Raw genomic sequence first — 19517 nt, 5'->3', positions numbered from 1 at the left:
CCATGCCAGGGCCTGCCCATGCCTTTCATCCCACAGAGGTCTCAAACTGGTAGACCACAAACGGGTTCATTTTGCATGTCATTTTAAGAAAGGGTTTAATGCATTGCAAACTTTCAAAAATTGGGACATTTCATCCCCTTTGCTAAAACCTTTGGTGTCTTGGCCTGGCCCTCTTGTGTGTCCACAGCTGGGTACAACAGTCCCTCTACCCAGATGCATGTGTTTGATACTTTGAGCATAGGCCACTGGATACAGGCTGCCCCTAAGGGCCCTCGAACTTCCAAGTTCTTCAAAGATAAGGACTTGCCTCCCCACCATTCCACCCGGGAAGACAAGGGCCTAGGAGAGAGAATGTCCATCCAGCTTTATTGGAAGAAACCCAACACTATGAATGCTTTCAATAATGCAAGCCCTGCCCCACCCCAGTGCCTGCTGGGCTCAGACGATCATCTCCAGCTGCCGGGCATACTCGATGACCTGTTTGGCCAGCTCCGTGGAGGGGATGGTGGTATCTTCTGGCTTCTGCTGTTGGCTGGCAAAGCTGTAGTAGTTGTTGAGGCCCAAGACCCACCCTCGCTGCAGAAAGGGAGGGATGAGAGATGGGTGGGGTGATCACACGAGCACCCTCCCCACCCCACAGAGCCAGTAGTTACCCATGTGGGCCCTGGCTCGACTTCCTCATCAATCCTACTCCACCCGAACAACTCTAGGCAAGTAACTTCACCTCTCTGTGCCTCAGTTTCTCCATGTTTGAGACTAGGACTCTCGTCACATGCTCTAGATCTGCTGTGAGGATTCAGTCAATCAATACCTGTGTAGTGCTGACAATAGTATCTGGTCCAGAGTAAATTATCACTAAATATCAGCCATCACCGCTGCTCAAGTTCAGTTTTGCCAGGGTCATAGCACCCCATGCACCAGCATCTCTAGGGGCACTACTCCTACACAAATACCCCAGACCAAATGAAGCAAAGTCTTGTAGAGAAAACTGCAGCCTCCAAGGAATTCTAAGGACAACAGCCAGCATGTGCCAAGTACCCACCTCCACCCAGAGCCACTGGCCTGACATGCATAAGCTCATCCCACATGTTGAATTCAAGCCCCATTCTATAGATACAGAAACTGAAGCACAGAGAAGTTCAGCAACTTGCCTGAGGTCACACAACTGGATTTAAACCTGGGCAGTCTTGCCCCAGTGTCCCTCCAGACCATCCTCACTGCGATTAGTGCGTGTACCCCTTATCCCTACAACCTGCACCCCAGCCACCTTCTTGGCGTAGTCCGTCATCTTTTTGGGTGTGTTGAAGAAGAGAATCCGGGTGGCCTCAGTGAAGAGGATTTTCTCATAAGCCTTCTCGATGCACCCAGCAATCTCATCCCTGGGGGAAGATGAGATTCTTGTTACTGAGCAGACAGAGCTCCAGGCCCTGTCCTCACTGGCCTGACATGCATGAGCTCTGATCCTTCAGTTCAGCACTGACTACTGGAGTTTGTTCCCTGTCCTATTTAACCAATGGAGGCTCAGAAAGAGAAAGAGCTTGACCTGAGTTGCAAAGCCACAGTAGGGTCCACAGCCAGGTCTCACCAGCTTCCGGGCCCAAACTCTGAATCCCACTCCCAAACACGAGGGCTTCAGGCTGTCTGAAAGCCAGCCTAGGATTCTTGTGAGGTGGTCTCATCACATAACAACCCCCAACAAGGGTTCTGCACCCATTTCTAGATTTGATCTGAGGGGGTTCCTTGCACTCCTGCTAAGAGGCATCATGATAAACAGTGAAGTAGAAAAACAGCAAGGCACTGAGTCACTGAAATGGGCAGAGTTAGCTCTGGGGAAAAAACAATGACAGGGAAGGTACCTCTGCATCTGAGGCATTTTATCATAGGCCAGGTAGTAGGTATGTGGGTGCTCATTTTTTATTCCTTGTTCATTTTGGATAGCCAGTATATCTCATAATTAAAAATAATCTAAACTAGCCGAACTGCTCTCCTTGCTCCCACCACCTCTCTGGGCTTGGCTCAGCCACTCACGGAATGGAAACCCATCTCAGTCTGACACTGCCACCAAGCGGACACCAACGTGGATACCCTTTTACCTCAAAGGGGAATAAATGTCGTGTTGACCTGCTCATATGATGTCAGCTGTGCAGACAGCAACCTCTGTGAGGCTACCAGAACTTGACAGCCCCTTTCTGAAGGAGAAATGAGGGCTCCACGGTCTAGGAGACCTGAGGTGAGGGCGCATGACACGTGGGCTGGAACACTTCTAAAGCACCATGGTCTCTGTCTGCTGAGCACTGTCTGGGCGCCTAGTCCACCCTCTCGGTCTGACACGTATGGGCACATGTGTAAACAGACCACAGCAAGATGAGGGCTATTTGCCAATCTCATGACTGGTTCCAGTTCATAGACAAGGAGAAATGATGTGCTCAGCCCCCCAGTTCACAAATGGCCAGAATGGGATTCAACTAAGGGCTACCTGACTCCAGATTCCGAGCTCTTTCCGAACCCCACAGGGTCTGGCCCCCACACACCTGATAGTGTCAAGCAAGATGTCAATGAAGAAGGTATAGCTCTCAGCAGGGATGTTGCCTTTGGCCAGGAACACCTTGTTGTAGCTGCCCTCCATCAAGTACTGCAGAGGTCAGGAGTGGAAAAGATGAGAGGATAAAGAAACAGCAGCACAGGGATCTATCCACTGAGGCTTCACCATACTCCTGGTGCCTCCATAATCTCCTCATTGCCAGAACACCCAGTCCCCATGCAGCCTGGGCACCTGCTCTTCCAGGAAGTCCTCCCTGGTTTACTTACTTAATTTCGCTTGCTCTCGCTCGCTCGCTCTCGCTTGCTCTCTCTCTCTCTCCCCTCTCTCCTCTCTCTCTCCTCTCTCACTCCTCTCTCCCTTTCTCTTTCTCTCCAAGCCTGCCCTGGGCTGGTATGTAATCTATGCCAGGCATGTTTCTGCCTTGGGACCCTGGGACTGGCTGCTTCCTCTGCCTGGATCACTGACTCCTCAGATGTCCACATGGTTGGGTTCTTCACCCTTCTCAAGTCTTTCTCAAATGTCACCTTTTCAAAGCAAGGCCTGCCCTGACTCTCCATCCTCCTTCCTATTTTTCTCCATAGCACTTAATATCTGACAGACCATTTCTTGTCAGTTTCCTCACCTGAATGTCATATCCATAAGATCTGGAATTGTATCTGTTTTAGTCACTGTACAGTCTGAAAACCAACCACAATAGCACACATCTAGGGCTCAATATTTGTTGGAAGACTAAGCAAATGAATCTGTGGGTTGAAAGATGAGTGAACCCTGCTCATTCCTCCAGGAAACCCTCCCTAATTTCTGTCCCTATGCCAGCCCCTTTAGCCAGGCCCTCTCTTCCCCCTTCCCCAGCCTCACTTGCTCAAGAGACACAGGATGCTTGATGTATACATTGGTCTGGATGTCCTTGGCCGGCAGCCGCTCTAACTCTGTGTGGAACTCAGCCACCCGGTTCTGAGACAGCAGGAAGAGGAGATTGAGGCCCAAGAGCTGGTGCATGTACGCCGACTCGGGGAGCTGCTCCCTGTGGACCACGGCAGGGGAACCAAGGTAACGAAGGCTTAGGTACCTACCGAGCCCCCCACTCCAGGCTCCAGGGACCCTGATGACTGTCCTGGGCTGTCTCCTTGGAGAGAGATATTGAGTCCAGGGTTTTCAGATGAAGCTGATGCCCAGAAAGGCAAGAAGTCACAAGTCATAAACCCCCAAGCAAATGACCTAACTTCAGTAAAGTAACTCAGTCTCAGTTTCCCCGACTGTAAAATGAGTATCATCCCAGTAGCCATATCAGAGGTAGGTTAAATGAATAAGGGTTAAGGGAATCAAATGACTTACCTAGATAAAGTGATTACAACAGTACCTGGCCCAAATAAATACTGTATAAGTGTTAGCTATGATTATGATATTAAGAATCATCACCCTTACTTTAAGCTTTAAGGGGGAAACAAGCTTAAGGAGATAAAGTCATTTGCCCAAGACCACATAATCAAAGTGGCAAAATTAGTTTCAAATTCTGGTCTGACTTCTGATGTCAAATTCTTAATCATTAATTCATGTAAGCACCACTGAGTTATAAAACCATCCAGCTTTATATTCAACACATGCCCAATGAGTCCCTACCCTAAGCCTGATACCTGCTGGCAGTGCTAGAACACAGCAGTGACCAAGACCCCTCTACCTTTAGGCAGCTCACAGTCCAGCGGGAGAGATAGGCTTGGGATGGGGAAAGCACAGGCAGAGGGGTCAGGGGTGTGATGGGGGAGGCACACAGGGGTCAACGGTAGGATGGGGAGGCACAGAGGGGTCAGGGGTAAGATGGGTGGGCACCCAAGCAGAGGGATCAGGGTTGATACAGCATTGGAGGCCACAGGAAAGAGCTTGGCCTGGAACCTGAGAGGTATGGAGAGCCATGACAAGATCCAAGCAGGGCATCAACATGGTCAAATTTCAGTGTCACAAAGATTCTGGCTGCCATGGGGGTAATAAGCCAAAAGGACAAGGCTGGGGCCAGAACAGGTGAAAAGTGGTGGTGGCTACACTGAGGAGTAGAAATGTAGTGAGGGAATATGGAAGGGGAGACAGACTGGAGGATAACAGAGACTGGATGGTACAATCCCAGCCTCAGGACTTTCTGGCCAACCCCCCAACCTTGCAGCCTCTGGGGACGGAGCTAAGCAAAGGGAGATTTCCCAGGTAATGGAAGATGACCCAAGCAGCTGGAGCACCAGGGGCCAAAGAGTCACCATGTAACCCCCCAACCCCAATCTGAGCGGAGCCCATCCTCACTTGTAATCGAAGTAGTAGCATTTGAGCTGAGCCATGTAGCGCTCGAAGGAAGGGATGTCCTTGCGTAGGATACTCCACTGGGCCCCAATCTCCAGTATGTCACCTGTGAGTAACAGGGCAGGTTCTCAGTCACCTCCTGAGAACCTGCCTTGCCTCCTGACCACCACTGCTCCCATTCCTACCACAACTCCCAGCCCATCACCCCCCACCAATTCCAGTGACACTCACGGGCCAGAATGAGTTGCTGTTTGGTCAGTTTGGTCCCTGTGGTTGGCAGGAAATTGAGCTCCAACAGAACCAGCTGATGAAGAAGACAGGGAAAGAAGGAAGAAAGGAAAGAAGATGGGACTTCAGGTAATGATTACTTACTTTTTCTAGGCCTTGGTTTTCCAACCTAGAAAATGTAGCTCATCCTCATCCCTGACTCATAAGGTTGTTATGAGTATTAAAAGAGTCAGTCCTCACAAAACACTGAGAACAGGGCCTGGGCACACTGTAATTATTCAAGATCACCTCATATTACAATTATTGATAGCCCCACTGAGTAAACAGTAGATGCACCATGTGTCTGGCCCAATGGAATCAAGAGAGAAGGGGGACACTAGCCCCTTCAGTTCTTGGCAGACCTTTCCCATACATACTTCTTTAGGTTGGGCCCAACTACCCACCCACCCCAAATCGACACCAGGGAGAGAGGAGCGCTAACCTCAGGCCATGGTCCAGCCCACAGTATCTGTACTCTTCCCCAAACAGTTGGTCTGAAGCACCCTGAACCCCATTCTGGTCCCCTACTATGAGATTTCTTCCTAGATTTAGGACAGCCCTCACACTTGGCTGGCCCCTCACTTCCCACAGATGCGACCCTAAAACCCAAACCTCTCAGATCCTAACTTGGTCTGGTCTTGACCACACGCCCCTTCATCTCATTCTCCTCCTTTCATCACCGTGTCCAGTAGTCATTCCTCACTCGGTCTCGTCCAGAACCCATCATCGGAAAAATTCCGACACCTTCATCCTGCTACTACAGCCAGCTAGGCCTCCAAGCATCACAATCTGGACCTCCTGCTCAGTCATGCCAGAGTCATTCTCTCCATCACCCCGCCACCCTGCACCATGGGGCCACGTTTGGTCCGTTCCAGGTCCCTCTCACTTCCTTCACCACTCCAAGCCCCAACTTTGGCTGTTCCGAACTCTTCACCCTACTGGATCCTCCAGCTCGCCTTGGTCCCGATGGCACCGCGATCTCGGCTAGGTCTAGACCCGTCGTAGCGTCCCGAGTCCGCCCCTACCTTGAGACGACCCAGTTCTTCCCCGCACTTGCTAAGATTTGGGCTTTTACGGTTCCACTCGCCCTTGAGTTGCTCGTACATGCCGGCCGCGGCCTGCAGAATCGCGCCCGAGGCCGCCGAAGGCCCCGAGGTCGAGGAGCCCACGGCCCCATTTATCGCCGCAGCCGCCATCTTCCGTGATGCGGCAAACCGCCGGTCAGACCTATGCCTACAGCCGCTCCCCCGGCGGAAGTGGGGCCTGGAGGTGGAGCCCAAAGCCGGGGGCGTGGCTACGACTACCCGCCTCCGCCCACCGCGCTGTGCGCTCGGTGGCTGTCGAGGCGGTGTTCTGGGAGCCCGGCCCTTAATGAACATGTTAGCCGGAGCTCCGCCCGCTGTCTCTTAAGATGGTCACCGGAAGTCGCCTCTAGCCCTAACTGAAAATGGCTGCGGCCGCAACGCTTTCCCCTTTCCCGTAATCAATATGGTTACCCTGGATTCAGCCTGAACTCTGCATGTTATATTTCTGTTTTGAAGATTCCAACATCATGACAGCATTTCAAAGCCAAGAGGCGGCAGTGATGGAGCCATTTGGACAGCTGTGTTATTCTGTTTTATAAACAGTCTTTGAGAGACTAGGTAACCTTACAAGAGACTAAAAGTTTAGATTTGAACCTAGGTCTTTTCTCCAATCTCTCGTCCTTCCATATTCTCCCTCAAGTTTGTAGAAACACACGCAAACTTTACAAAAACCACCCAGTCTTGTGGCTTTAATTGCCGCATATATGTGGAAGATTCCCATTTTCCCCCCTACTCCTGATTCCTCTATTGATAACACGCCTGGCTATTCAACATCTTCCTTTTTTCTCAAACTCAACTCTGTCTTCGTCATTTAGAATCTCAACTGCATGATATTTGTAGATTTTCTTTAAGGCTGTATTCCCAGCACGTCAATAAATATTTGTTGAATGGGTGAATGAGTGGATATGTAAAATAAGTTGTGTCTTTTTAAAAAGTTTGTAAACAAAACTGATACTAATGTAGGGAGGAGGCAAGAGAACTAAAATGTTCAATCAAGCTATATTCAGAGACTGCGATATGTTAATCAGCCCTGCAACCAGGATAAAACCTGCAGAACAAAGCATGATTTCTGATGGGAGATTGCTAACAATTCATTTCCCGACATCATTAAGGGAAAACAGAGTCTTTAAATGGTTCCCTAAGCAAAATAAAATCATTCATTCCCTATGGCTAAAACCACAAGGAACCTATGGATCAAAGCGGGGAATTGCCAAATGGCCTTTCATATTACATATTCTTACCCTTTCTCACTACATACTCTTATCCTTTCTCACTGTATGCCCATATCGTCAAAGGAAAATGGGCAAACAAAGTCTTTAAACTGTAACACAGAAACTAAAGAATGATGTGTAAACTGAATTCCCTGAACACTCAGGGTCCCTCTCAGTGCCTTTACTCTGTCTCTCTCACTGTTTTCATCCCTCTTCATTGTCTCTGTCCCTCTGAGTCTCTCTTAGGCTCTCTCACTCTCTGCCTCTGAGAGACCATGCTATGTTAATGGAGTGTTACCCCTTCCCTAATAAACTTTTATTTTGACTCTAACTTTGGTGTGTGTTTGAATTCTTTCTTATACTCTACCAAGAGCCCTCCTCTTTCTCAGTGCAGGACTTGAGTCCTTCACCTCACCCCACCCCACTCAGGGGAATTTGTCCTATCCTGCATCAATACAATACATATTTTCTAAAATGCAATATGCTTTTTAGCAATATAGTAAAGCAAACTCTAGAGATGAATAGATGTATTCCTAATAAAAAAAAAAAAACAACCCTGCATTCTACAGTATAAGTATACCAAATTCATTTAATGTTTTCATGTTGATATTTGGGTTATTTTTGTTTGTTTGCTACTGCTAACAATGCTAAAATAAAGATCCTTAAATGTACCTTCTTGAATACAGTTGTTTTATTTCTAAGAGACAGGTCCTAGGAAGAAAGATTACTGAGTCAAGAAATGTATCTTTTTTCATTTTAGTAGATGTCATCAGATTGCTTTCTAAAGTTGTAGTAGTCCACAGTTCAATCAGGAATGACAGTGCTGGCAGCATCACTGCTACTGGAGTTTTAGTTTCTTTTTGCCAGTTTCATAGGGGATAAGCACTGGGTTGCTTTTTTTTCTTTTTCTTTTTAAAATTTTTTATTGTGTGTGTATGTTTTGTTGTTGTCGTCGTTGTTGTTGTGTTGCCTTAGTTTGCACAGAGGACAAGCACTAGATTTTCGTTGTTTTTTTTCTTTAGTTTGCTAGCCTCATAGAAGACAAGCACTAGTTGTTCATTTGTTTTTGTTTTAATTTGCATTTCCATACTAGTGAAGTTGAATATCCTTTCCTGTGTTTATTGAAAGCTTGAATTTCCTCTTCTCTGAAGTTTTCCTTGGGGTTGTTGTATTATTCTGTAAACTTTAGATTCTTATGCATATTAGAGATAAAACTTTTCTCATATTGTTGCAACTATTATCTTTGATCTATTGTTTATTTTCTGAATATATATAAAATTTTTTATTTGTCTTTTGCAGTGCAAAATTTTAATTAATTTTTATATAGTCAAATTTATGTAACTTTCCATTTGTGACTTCTACACTTAGGAAGTTCTCTCCATGCCAAGGTAAAACAAATATTTTCCAAATTTTTTTTGTAAAATATTTAGGTTTTCCACATGTACTTTTTATTAATCTTGTAATGATGTAAAGTAAGGGTCCAAGTTAATTCCACCCTCATAGACAACTTTGCAGAACCATTTATTAAATAAACCATCACTTTCACATCTAAATGAAAGATATTTGTGTCTTATATTAAATCTCTTTTGTAATAAGACATATTTTAAAGTCACCTATTATATTCTGCTACTGTTCTATATATATATTCTTAGTAAATATCATACTGGATGAATATGGTTATTGTCATCGAGGTGAATTCACATAACATAAAACTGACAATTGCAAACTGTACAATTCAGTGGCATTTAGTACATTCACAATGTTGTGCAAATACCAGTTCTATCTACTGCAACACATTTTTATCACCACAAAAGGAAACCCCATGTCCCTTAAGCAGTTCCTTCCCATTCTCTTCTTTTCCTTGCCTCTGGTAACCACCAACTTGCATTCTGTCTTTGTGTCCAGTAGTTTCCCCTTATCCTCAGTTTGGCTTTCTGGGGTTTCAGTTACCCACAGCAACCTCAGTCCAAAAATAGTAAATGGAGGATGTGGTTCCATAGTGTAGCGGTTAGCAGGTCTGTTCTACATGCAGAAGGTCCTGGGTTCACTCCCCAGTGGACCCAAGGTCAATGGTCTATGGCCATGCCACCCTGAACAAGCCTGATGTCTGATCTCAGAAGCTAAGCAGGGTTGGATCTGGTTAATACTTAGATGGGAAACCACCTTGGAAGACCAGGTGCTATAGGCATAAATAATAATAATTTTAAAAAATAGTAAATGGAAAATTCCAGAAGTAAACAATTCAAAAGATATTTTAAGAGAGAGACCACATTCACATAACTTTTATTACAGTATATTGCGGTAATTGTTTTATTTTAGTTATTTTTAAAAATCTCTTAATGTGCCTAATTATAAGGTAAACTTTATCATAGATAAATGAATAAAAACATAGTAGGAAAAAACATAGTATATGTAGGGTTTAGTGCTATCCACAGTTTCAGGCATCCCCTGGAAGTCTTGGAATGTATCCCCCAAGATGTGAGGGGACTATCGTATTTACCTATTCTGGGGATTTCACATAATGGAATTATAAAATTTGTGGCCTTATGTGTCTGGCTTCTTTCACGTATTGCAATGTTTTTGAGGTTCATAGACATTGCAGCATGTATCAGTACTTCATTCCTTTTTATGGCTGATTAATATTCTGTTATATAGATACATCACAATTTGTTAATTCATTAATCCATTGATGTACTTTTGGCCTTGTAAATAGTGCTGATATGAACGTGTATGTACATGTATTTGTCATAACACCCTGGACAAATTTTCAATTCGTTTGGGTGATGTACCTGGGAGTGGAACTATTGGATGAGATGGTTATTCTATATTTAACTTTTTGAGGCACCAATAAACTGTTTTCCACAGCAACTGAACCATTTTATATTCCTACCAGTAATGTATGACGATTCCAATTTCTCTACATCCTCACTAACACTTGTATCTGTTGTTTTTTAAATCCTAATGGGTGTGAAGTGATATCTTACTGTGGCTTTGATTTGCATTTTTCTGATAACGAATGATGTTAAACATCTTTTCATGTGCTTATGGGTCATTTATATATTCTCTCTGGAAAAAGGTCTATTCAAGTCCTTTGATCATTTTTTAATTGTGGTGGTTGATGGTTTTTTGTTGTTGAGCTGTAGTAGTTCTTTATATTCTAGATATTAGTCTTTCTCAGATACATGATTTATAAATATTTTCTCTTGTTTTATGGGTTGTCTTCTCATTCTCTTATCATATCCTTTGCGTTACTAGTTTTTAGTTTTGATGAAGTACAATTTATTCGTTTGTCTTTTGTTGCCTGTACTTTTGGTATCATACTTAAGAAATCATTGCCAAATCAAAGGTGAAAAATTTCTGATATGTTTTATAATTGAAGCTCTTAAATTTAGGAATCTCATTCAGTTGAGTTAATTTTTGTATATGGTTTAACAGAAGGGTTCAATTTCATTCTTTTGTATGTAGATATCTGGTTTTCCCACAACTATTAGTTGAAAAGACTGTCTTTTCCTCACTGGATGGTCTTAACACCCTGGTCAAAAATCAATTAACTATATGAGAACTTTCTAAGCTCTATTTTTCTATTACGTTGGTCTATATGTCTGTCTTTATGCCAGTACCACACTGTTCTGATTACTGTGGTTTTAAATGTTGGAAATTCGGAGGTATTGGAGGTATTTTCCAACTTTGTTCTTCTGTATCAAAATAGTTTTGACTATTCTGAGTCTTAGGATGGGTTTTTCTATTTCTGTAAAATTGCCACTGGGACCATGATAAAGATTGCATTGAATTTGTATATCATTTTGGGTCATGTTATAAGGTGAATGTTGTTCCCCCAAAATGTATATGTTGAAGCTCTAACCCCGAGTACCTTACAATGTAACAGTATTTGAAGACAGGGCTTTTAAAGAGGTTATTAAAATAAAATGAGGTTCATTAGGGTGGGCCCTAATCCAATATGACAATAATCTTTAGAAGAGGAAATTTGGACACACACAAAAGACAGTAGTGGTGCAAACACATGAAGGAAATACTACACGAGGACACAGAAAGAGAGCTGTCATCAGCAAGCCGAGGAGAGAGGCCTTAGAAATCAAACCTGCCAATACTTTGATCTTGAACTTCTAGCTTCCAGAATTGTGAGAAAATAATTTCTGTAGTTTAAGCTACCCAATCTCTGGTATTTTTTTATGGCAGCCCTAGCAAAGTAATACAGACAGTATTATCATTTTGCAATATTAAGTCTTCCAATTCATGAACGTAGGATGTCTTTCTATTTATTTAAGTCTTCTTTAATTTCTTTCAGCAATGTTTTGTAGTTTTCAGTATACAAGTTTTTATAAATATAAAGACTTTTTCACCTCCTAGAATAAATTTATTTTTAAATATTTTATTTTTGGATGTTTCTGTAAATAAAATTATTTTTTAATTTCTTTTTCAAAATTTTTTTTATTGCTAGTGTATAGAGATACAACCAATTTTTGTGTGTTGATTTTGCATACTCCAATTTCACTGAATTCATTTATTAGCTGTAATGGTTTGTGTGCGTGTGTGTGTGTGTGTGTGTGTGTGTGTGTGTTCTATGTATAAGAGCATGTCATCCACAAACAGATAACTTTACTCCTTCCTTTTTAATTTGGATGCCTTTGTTTTCTTTTCCTCACCTAATTGCTCTAGCTAGAATTTTAGTGCTATGCTAAGTAGAAGCGGACATCCTTGATGGTTCTTGATCTTGGGAAGTGTTTCAGTCTTTCACCACCGAGTATGATGTTAGCTATGAGATTTTTATATATTTCCTTTATTGTGTTAAGAAATTCCCTTCTACTCCTAGTTTACTGAGCATTTTTTATTATTATTATAAAAGGGTTTGGGATTTTGTTAAAACCTTTTCTGAATCAATTGAGATAATCTTTTTTTCCCTTCATTCTATCAGTATGTTATATTACATTGATTGATTTTCGTATGTCAAACTACTCATTCCACTTGGTCATAGTGTATAACCCTTTTAATGTGCTGCTAAACTTGGTTTGGCTGTGTTTAGTTGAGGATTCTTGCATTTATATTCATAAAGGATATTGGTCTTTAATTTTCTTTTTTGCAATGTTTTTGTCTGGCTTTGGAATAAGGGAAGAATAAGTTAGGGCATGTATCTTGCCTCTTCAATTTTTTGGAAGTGTTTGATGAGAATTGGTGATACTTCATCCTTAGAAGTAGAAGCATGACCAGGCCAGTGTGGAGCACTTCATGTGCAGCCTGTAGAAGCTGCAGACGGGCAAACATTTGACCAGACAGGTGTGGTCGAAGCTCTTGGAAGAGGAAAAAGCCTGCTGGTCTCATCCTTTGCTTTCCCTGCACTTCTCACATATCTTTGTTTGCTGTGCGCATACTCCTAGGACGTGTGCACAGTTGTGGTATGAGCCAAAATCCATGCTGAGCTGCACCAGGAACTGCACACCTAGAGACAGAGACTGTGTCACCGGCCTGTCGCTTTGTTCTTGTAACCCCAGCCAGAATAAAGAAAGTGTAGTGTCCGTCCTATTCAAAAAAAAAAAAAAAAAAGTTTGGTGGAATTCACCAGTAAAGTCTTCTGGTGCTAGGCTTTTCTTCATTGAAACATTTCTCGTTACAGATTCAATCTCCTTACTCATTGTACATACACACATATTTTCTATTCCTTCGTGAGTCAGTTTTTGTAGTTTGTATGTTTCTAAGAATTTTTCCATTTCATGTAGCTTAGCCCATTCATTGGTATACAATCATTCATAGCATTCTCTTCTAATCCCTTTTATTTCTGTAAAATAGATAATAACAGCCCCACTTTCATTGAGTGTTCTGTTTTTTATTCACAGTCTAACTAAAGGTTTCTCAATTGTGTTGATCTTTTCAAAAAACTAACTTTTGTTTTCATTTATTTCCGTTTTTATATTCTTTATTTCATTTATCTCCACTTTAGTTTTTATTATTTCCTCCTCCTGTTAGTTTTGGATGTAGTTTGCTCTTCATTTTCTAGTTCCTGAAGGTGTACAGTTAGGTTAGTGACTTTCTTCTCTTTCTTCTCTTTTAATGTAGGTGTTTATATGTATAAATTCCCTCTTTTGCTGCATCCCATAAATTTTGGTATGTTGTGATTATGTTTTCATTTTTTTCAAAGTCTTTTCTAGTTTCCCCTTGTGATTTTTTTGACTCATTGGTCCTTTAAGAGCGTATTGTTTAATTTCCACATATTTTTGAATTTTCCAGTTTTCCTTCTGTTAATTTCTAGTTTCATTCAATTGTAATAATAAAAGATACTTTGTATAATTTCAGTATTGTTAATTTTATTAAGACATGTCTTGAGGCCTAACATACCATCTATCCTGGAGAATGTTCCATGTGCACATGTGTTGAGTAGAGTATTCTTTATATGTCTGTAGATCTAATGGGTTTTGACTGTTGCTCAGGTACTCTATTTTCTTACTGGTCTACTATCTGGTTGTTCTATCCATTATAGAAAGTGAGATATTGAAGTCTTCAACTACTATTTAGAACGGTCTATTTCTCATTTCAATTCTGTCAATTTTTGCTTTATATATTGTGGGGCCCTGTTTTTAGGTGTGTGTGTGTGTGTGTGTGTGTGTGTGTAAAATTGTTATATCATCTTGTTGTACTGAACCTTTTATCAATATGTAATGTCCTTCTTTGTCTCATATCTTTTTTTGACTTAAAGCCTATTTTGTCTGATAATAATATAGCTACCCCAGCTCATTTTTTGGTTGCTGTTTTTATTGAATATATTTTACCATTCTTTTACTTGTAACCTCTTTGGGTCTATAAAGTGAGTCTCTTGTGGATAACATATAAAAGAGACAAATCATGGGTTTTAAAAAAAACTCTGCCTTTTAAAAGAACACTTGAATCCATTTACATTTCAAGTAATTACTAAGGAAGGATTTACTCCCGCCATTTAATTTTTTGTTTTCTGTATGTTTTATGTTTTTTTTGTTCCTCAATTCTTCCATTACAACTTTTTAAATAAATCTAGTTGATTATTTGTAGTGTACCATTTTCATTCCTTTATTATATTTCTGTATATTTTCTAGTTATTTTCTTAGTGGTTACCTTGGGGATTACAATTAACATCCTAAACTTACTTTGAATATCCAATTAGTTTCAATAGTATACGCTCTGCTCCTATACAGTTCCACCCCTCCCCCTTTATATTCTTATTGTCTCAGTATCCTTAAATATTGTGTTTTCATTAACATAAATTTATAATTATTGTTTTATGCAACTGCCATTGAAATAATGTAGGAAAAAGACTTACAAACCAGTAATACTGGCTTTTGTATTTACAAATGGAATTACTTTTACCAGTGTTCTTTATTTCTTATTATGGTTTAAATTTACTGCCTAACGTCTTCTTTTCAGCCTGAAGAACTCCCTTTAGCATTTCAAGTGTATTGGTAATGAACTCCTCAGCTTTTGTTTATCTAGAGATGTCTTAACTTCTCTTTCATTCTTGATTGAATGTAGAATCCTTTTTCATTTCCTTGCTGGATGTAAAAACTCTGGTTAACAGATTTTTTTCTTTCGTAACTAAAATTTTATCTCACTTCTTTCTGGTCTCCATGATTTCTGAGGAGAAATCAGTTGTTAATCTTATGTGGTTATCTCATACACAATGAGTCACTTCTTTATTGCCAGTTTTAAAATCCTTTTTTGGTTTTTAGATTTTGACAATTTGACTATAATATGTCTCAGCATGGATCTCTTGGAATTTATCCTGCTTGGAGTTAATTGAATCTCTTGATTGTATAGATTGATGCCTTCTATTATATTTGGGAAGTTTTGGGTCATTATTATTGCTTCTGCCCCTTTCTCTTTCTTCTCCTTCTGGAAATCCTATGATGCCTATGTTGGTATGCTTGATGGTGTCTCACAGATTCCTCAGGCTCTGTTTTCTTGTTTTGTTTTGTTTTTGTTTATTTGTTTGTTTGTTTTTGTTGTTGTTCTTGTTGTTTGGCTGCCCCTCAGACTGAATAATTTTTCTTCACCCCGGTCTAATCTGCTATTGATCCTTCGGCAAATTTTTTATTTCAATTATTGTACTTCTCAGCTCTAGAATTTTTGTTTGGCTCCTTTTTATAATTTCTACCTGTTTATTGATTTCTCATTGTTTTCATACTTCATTTTCCTGATTTTCTTTAGTTCTTTGTCCATGGTTTCCTTTATCTTATTGAGAATATGTAAGATAGTTGATTTTACATCTTCGACTAGCAATTCCAATGTCTGAGCTTCCTCAGGAATAGTATGTATCAAAATTTTTTTCTTGCATAATGGTCCATACATTCCTGTTTCTTCATATATTTTGTAGGGATTTTTTTTGTCATTAATTGGACATTCTGAGTATATAATGTAACAATTCTATAAGTCTGATTTGCCCACTTCTTGGAGATTGCTGATTTTTGCTTTTTGAGGGCCGGAGCCATCAGAATGCAACTTTTCCGAACTATTTTTGGTAAGTGTGTTTTCCTTGATATGTATGGTCACTGAAATTTTTGTTTCCTTATTTCTATATGTCCAGATTCAAATAGGAAGTGGGAAGGTCTTATCTCTTTAAATCTTCCCATTAATGCTGTTTCTGAGAAGCCAGAACCAAGGCAAGTCTGTGTTGGTCCCTCAGGGCACCCCTAGATCAATCAAAACACACATTTTTCAAGAACAACATCTCACTGCCTGCCATGGCACCCGTCAGACATTTCGAGAATGTGGGCTGTGATCCCCACTGTTATGGCACAGATGACAAAGAGGGGATGGGAGCTGGTTCATGAATGCCATTCACTTATGAAAGATCAGCAGCCTCTCTGTTCATCAAGCACCTTCATGGTCGTTATGAATGTCTCATCTGGTTCCAGAATTCCAAAACGATTGATTTCAATCACTCTTTTCATCTCAATGGTTGATTCAGCAGAGACGCTAAACACTACAGCTTTCTACTTTGTCATTTTGTATGACATCCTTCCAACTTCACTCTTTTGCATGTGGATGTCTATTTGTCCCAGAACTGTTTGTTGAAGAGACTATTCTTTCCCCATTAAATGGTCTTAGCACTGTTGTTGAAAATCAATTGACTGCACATGTATGGGTTTATTTCTGGATTCTTAATTCTATTGTGTTGGTCTATATACCTATCAACATCATGTTCTTAATTATAGTGGCATAATGGTTGTTTTATAACATGTGAAGTAAGTCTTTCTTTACTCTTTTAAGTAATTTTCTTGGCTACCGTCAGCCATTTATTTACTTCTTGACTTTTTAGTCACATTTTAAACAGTTGTTTCCCCTATCGTGGCAGACACTGTGAATTAGCTTCCCCAAAACCTTTTCCTTTGTCCTTGCCTTCCACTACCATGAAAGCTGGGAAGCTAAACTATTCACCTTTCAATTCTCCCTTGTAGCAAGAGGTAGCCATGTGACTAGTTCTGACCCATAATATAAAAGTGGAAGTCCTGGGTGACACTTCTGGGAAACTTTTTAAAGGAAACCTATTGGACTATCAGGCCTTCTTTTAGCCTTTGTTCTTCCTGCTTATAATGCAGACAAGGCCTCCAGATGCATCATGCCCTTAATAACACCAGTGAGCTTTTGAACTAGACCTGTACTCTTTTCTCCCAGGTTGCTGCTGCTACTTATCCTCTTTCTACATTTTGTTAATGTTCTTCTCTGCCAATTCTAATATGTGTGTTAGTTTCAGGTAAGTTTCAATTGGTTATTCTCCTAATCACGGGTTTTGTTTTCCTGACTTTTTGTTTGGATGACAGACATTGCGACTTATACCTTGTTGGGGGCTGGATATTTTTTGTGTTCCTATAAATATTTTTTAGGTTTATCCTGAGGTGCAGTTAAATTCATTGCGAACAGTCTGATGCTTCAGATCTTGCTCATGTGATGTTAGGTGGGTCCAGAGCCATATTGAGTCCAAGCTATTTCTTACCACTGACAAGAACTTCCTAAGTATTCCACCCAATACTCCATAAATTATGAAGTTTAACAGTCCGGCTGGTGAGAATAGGTACCAGCCTCATATGAGTGCCTGTCACTGTTCTCGCTAATCCTTTTGGGTGTTTTTTTTTTCCCCTCAGCCTCATGTAGTTTCCTCATATACACGCTCCAATCACTGATCAGTACTCTGCAGAACTCTGCAGTTCTCTCTACGTGGTTCTCTTCTCTTCAGTACTCTGTCGTATATCTCTAATTATCTTGGTCTTTCCAGACTTCTATCTCCATATCTTCAACTCAGCGTGTTCTAAGTTCCACCCTACTGCACCTCAACCTGGACACTCACTTGAGGCAGTAAGTTAAGACAACTATAGGACTCACCTTATTTATTTCCCATCTCTCAAGGATCACTGGCCTTCATTGCATGACATTCAGTGTCTTTAAAGCCATGGTTCATGCATTTTGTCTTTTTTTTTTTGTTAATTGTTTCAGGTATGAAGTATCTATATCTAGTCCCTGTTACTCCATCTTGCCCAGAAATGGCTATGGTGATAGTTAAAACAAATCTTAACTTGGCTAATGCAGGCTTGTGATGTGTTTATCTGGCTCATAATGTGATTTGATGGAATCCTGGTGCCAGTGTACAGAATTTCTCCACCTTTGTGGGAACATCCTTAGCCAACAGACCGTGCACACATGGACGTTACCAGCTCTGGTTACTATTATCAGATTTTGTCAGGTTTTCCTGTCATGTACAGCTGATTACTCTTTGATATTGTGCGAAAATGGCTGCTAGCCAAAATTGAGTCCAAAATTTCCCTCTGTAGTGAGAAAAGACTCTTATGTACATGTGCTATTTTTAGAAACATCATAGAATGTACATGTGCCTCCAAATCTAGGGACACGCGTCTTCTAAATCACTTGTTTATGTCAAGCTTTACTGTCTTTCGGCAAGATTTTATACTTTTCTTCACTTAAGTCCGATTTTTCTCCAGATAAATTTATTCCTAGGACAAATTCTATTTTTTTTCATAGTACCAGAAAAGCTATGGAATTTGTACGGTTGTTCTATATACAGAAATCTTTCAAACTATATTAATTCATTTAAGTTTCTTTTCTTGCAAGAGTCACGTGGATCATTTAGGTACACCACATTTCTGCTCCATATAAAGATCATTTTTGTCTTTTCTTTTCCAATGCTTAGAGTTGTTCTTTTTCTTGACTTATTGCATTAGCTAAAATCTCCAAACACGATGCTGGAAATAGTGGTGAGTCATTCTTGTTTTGTTCCCAATTTTAATAAAAATGATTTTGGCTTTAATTACCATTTGTCATATCCCATCTTTCTTTGATAATCACTAAACTTGATAATCATGTTCAGAGTTTTCTCATATTTCTATTTGACTTAGGATTTATATAAAGAATAAATGTTTAATTTTAGAAAAAGCTTTTTCGGACACCTATTTATGTAATTATACATGTTTGCATACTTGAGCCTGTTTCATCATCTCTGAAATGGAAATAATAGTAGTATTTTCCTGATAGAACACCATGAAGTTTATTTAATAATCTAAGAAAAGGGATCTGCTCTGGACTGAATCTTTGTACCCCCCAAATTTATATGTTGAAACCTAACCCCCAGTGTAATGGCATCAGAAGGTACAGCCTTGGTGAAGTGATTAGATCATGAGAGAGAGCCCTCATCATTGAGATTAATGCCCTTATAAAAGAGATCCCAAAGACTTCTTTCACTCCTTCCACCATGCAAGAATACAGCAAATTTCTGTCTACAAACCAGGAAGCAAGTTCTTACCAGACATGGAATCTGGACTTGATCTTAAACTTCCAAGCCTCCACAGCTGTGAGAAATAAATCTCTGTTGCTGTAAGGTACTCAGTCTATGGTATTCTGTTGTAGCAGCCTGAATGGACTAAGACAGGTCAAAACAGGATATTCTCATGTTCTCCTTAATTGCATCAATGTATTTAATTTTATTGATAGCTGAGTCTTCATTGCTATTGTTTCATACTTCTTGACCACCCTTAACCTCCCTCCTGAGCCCCAGATCTGAGGTTCCTGCAGTCTCTTGGATAGCCTCCTTTAGAACCTCCAACACCATGACCCCAACTGGCCTCAGTGTCTCTCCCAAAC

The 19517-nt window shown here is 40.6% G+C and overlaps 1 protein-coding gene and 1 pseudogene across 2 annotated transcripts; one reads left to right on the top strand and one right to left on the bottom strand.

Moving 5' to 3' along the window:
• Positions 1-340: 340 nt before the first annotated feature.
• On the bottom strand, positions 341-6523 carry PSMD8 (proteasome 26S subunit, non-ATPase 8). Of its 2 annotated transcripts, none has more exons than XM_016165276.2 (7): positions 6118-6523; positions 5057-5129; positions 4829-4931; positions 3401-3566; positions 2532-2632; positions 1268-1379; positions 341-576 (listed from the first exon to the last, which is right to left on the bottom strand). In XM_016165276.2, the coding sequence occupies exons 1-7, from the start codon at positions 6469-6471 to the stop codon at positions 439-441; spliced, it is 1047 nt and encodes a 348-aa protein (XP_016020762.1). In that variant the 5' UTR covers positions 6472-6523; the 3' UTR covers positions 341-438. The 2 variants fall into 2 exon arrangements, with proteins under 2 accessions (XP_016020762.1, XP_036087506.1); XM_036231613.1 differs by having other exon boundaries at positions 3401-3668; positions 6118-6473.
• A 2937-nt stretch (positions 6524-9460) lies between these two features.
• Positions 9461-9576, top strand: LOC118611856 (annotated as a pseudogene).
• The last annotated feature ends 9941 nt before the right edge of the window (positions 9577-19517 follow it).

The sequence above is a fragment of the Rousettus aegyptiacus genome, unplaced genomic scaffold (assembly GCF_014176215.1).
Source record: "Rousettus aegyptiacus isolate mRouAeg1 unplaced genomic scaffold, mRouAeg1.p scaffold_m13_p_14, whole genome shotgun sequence".
NCBI lineage: Eukaryota > Metazoa > Chordata > Mammalia > Chiroptera > Pteropodidae > Rousettus > Rousettus aegyptiacus.
The sequence above is the reverse complement of the archived record's forward strand: the minus strand, read 5'-3'. Positions and strand labels throughout refer to the sequence as shown.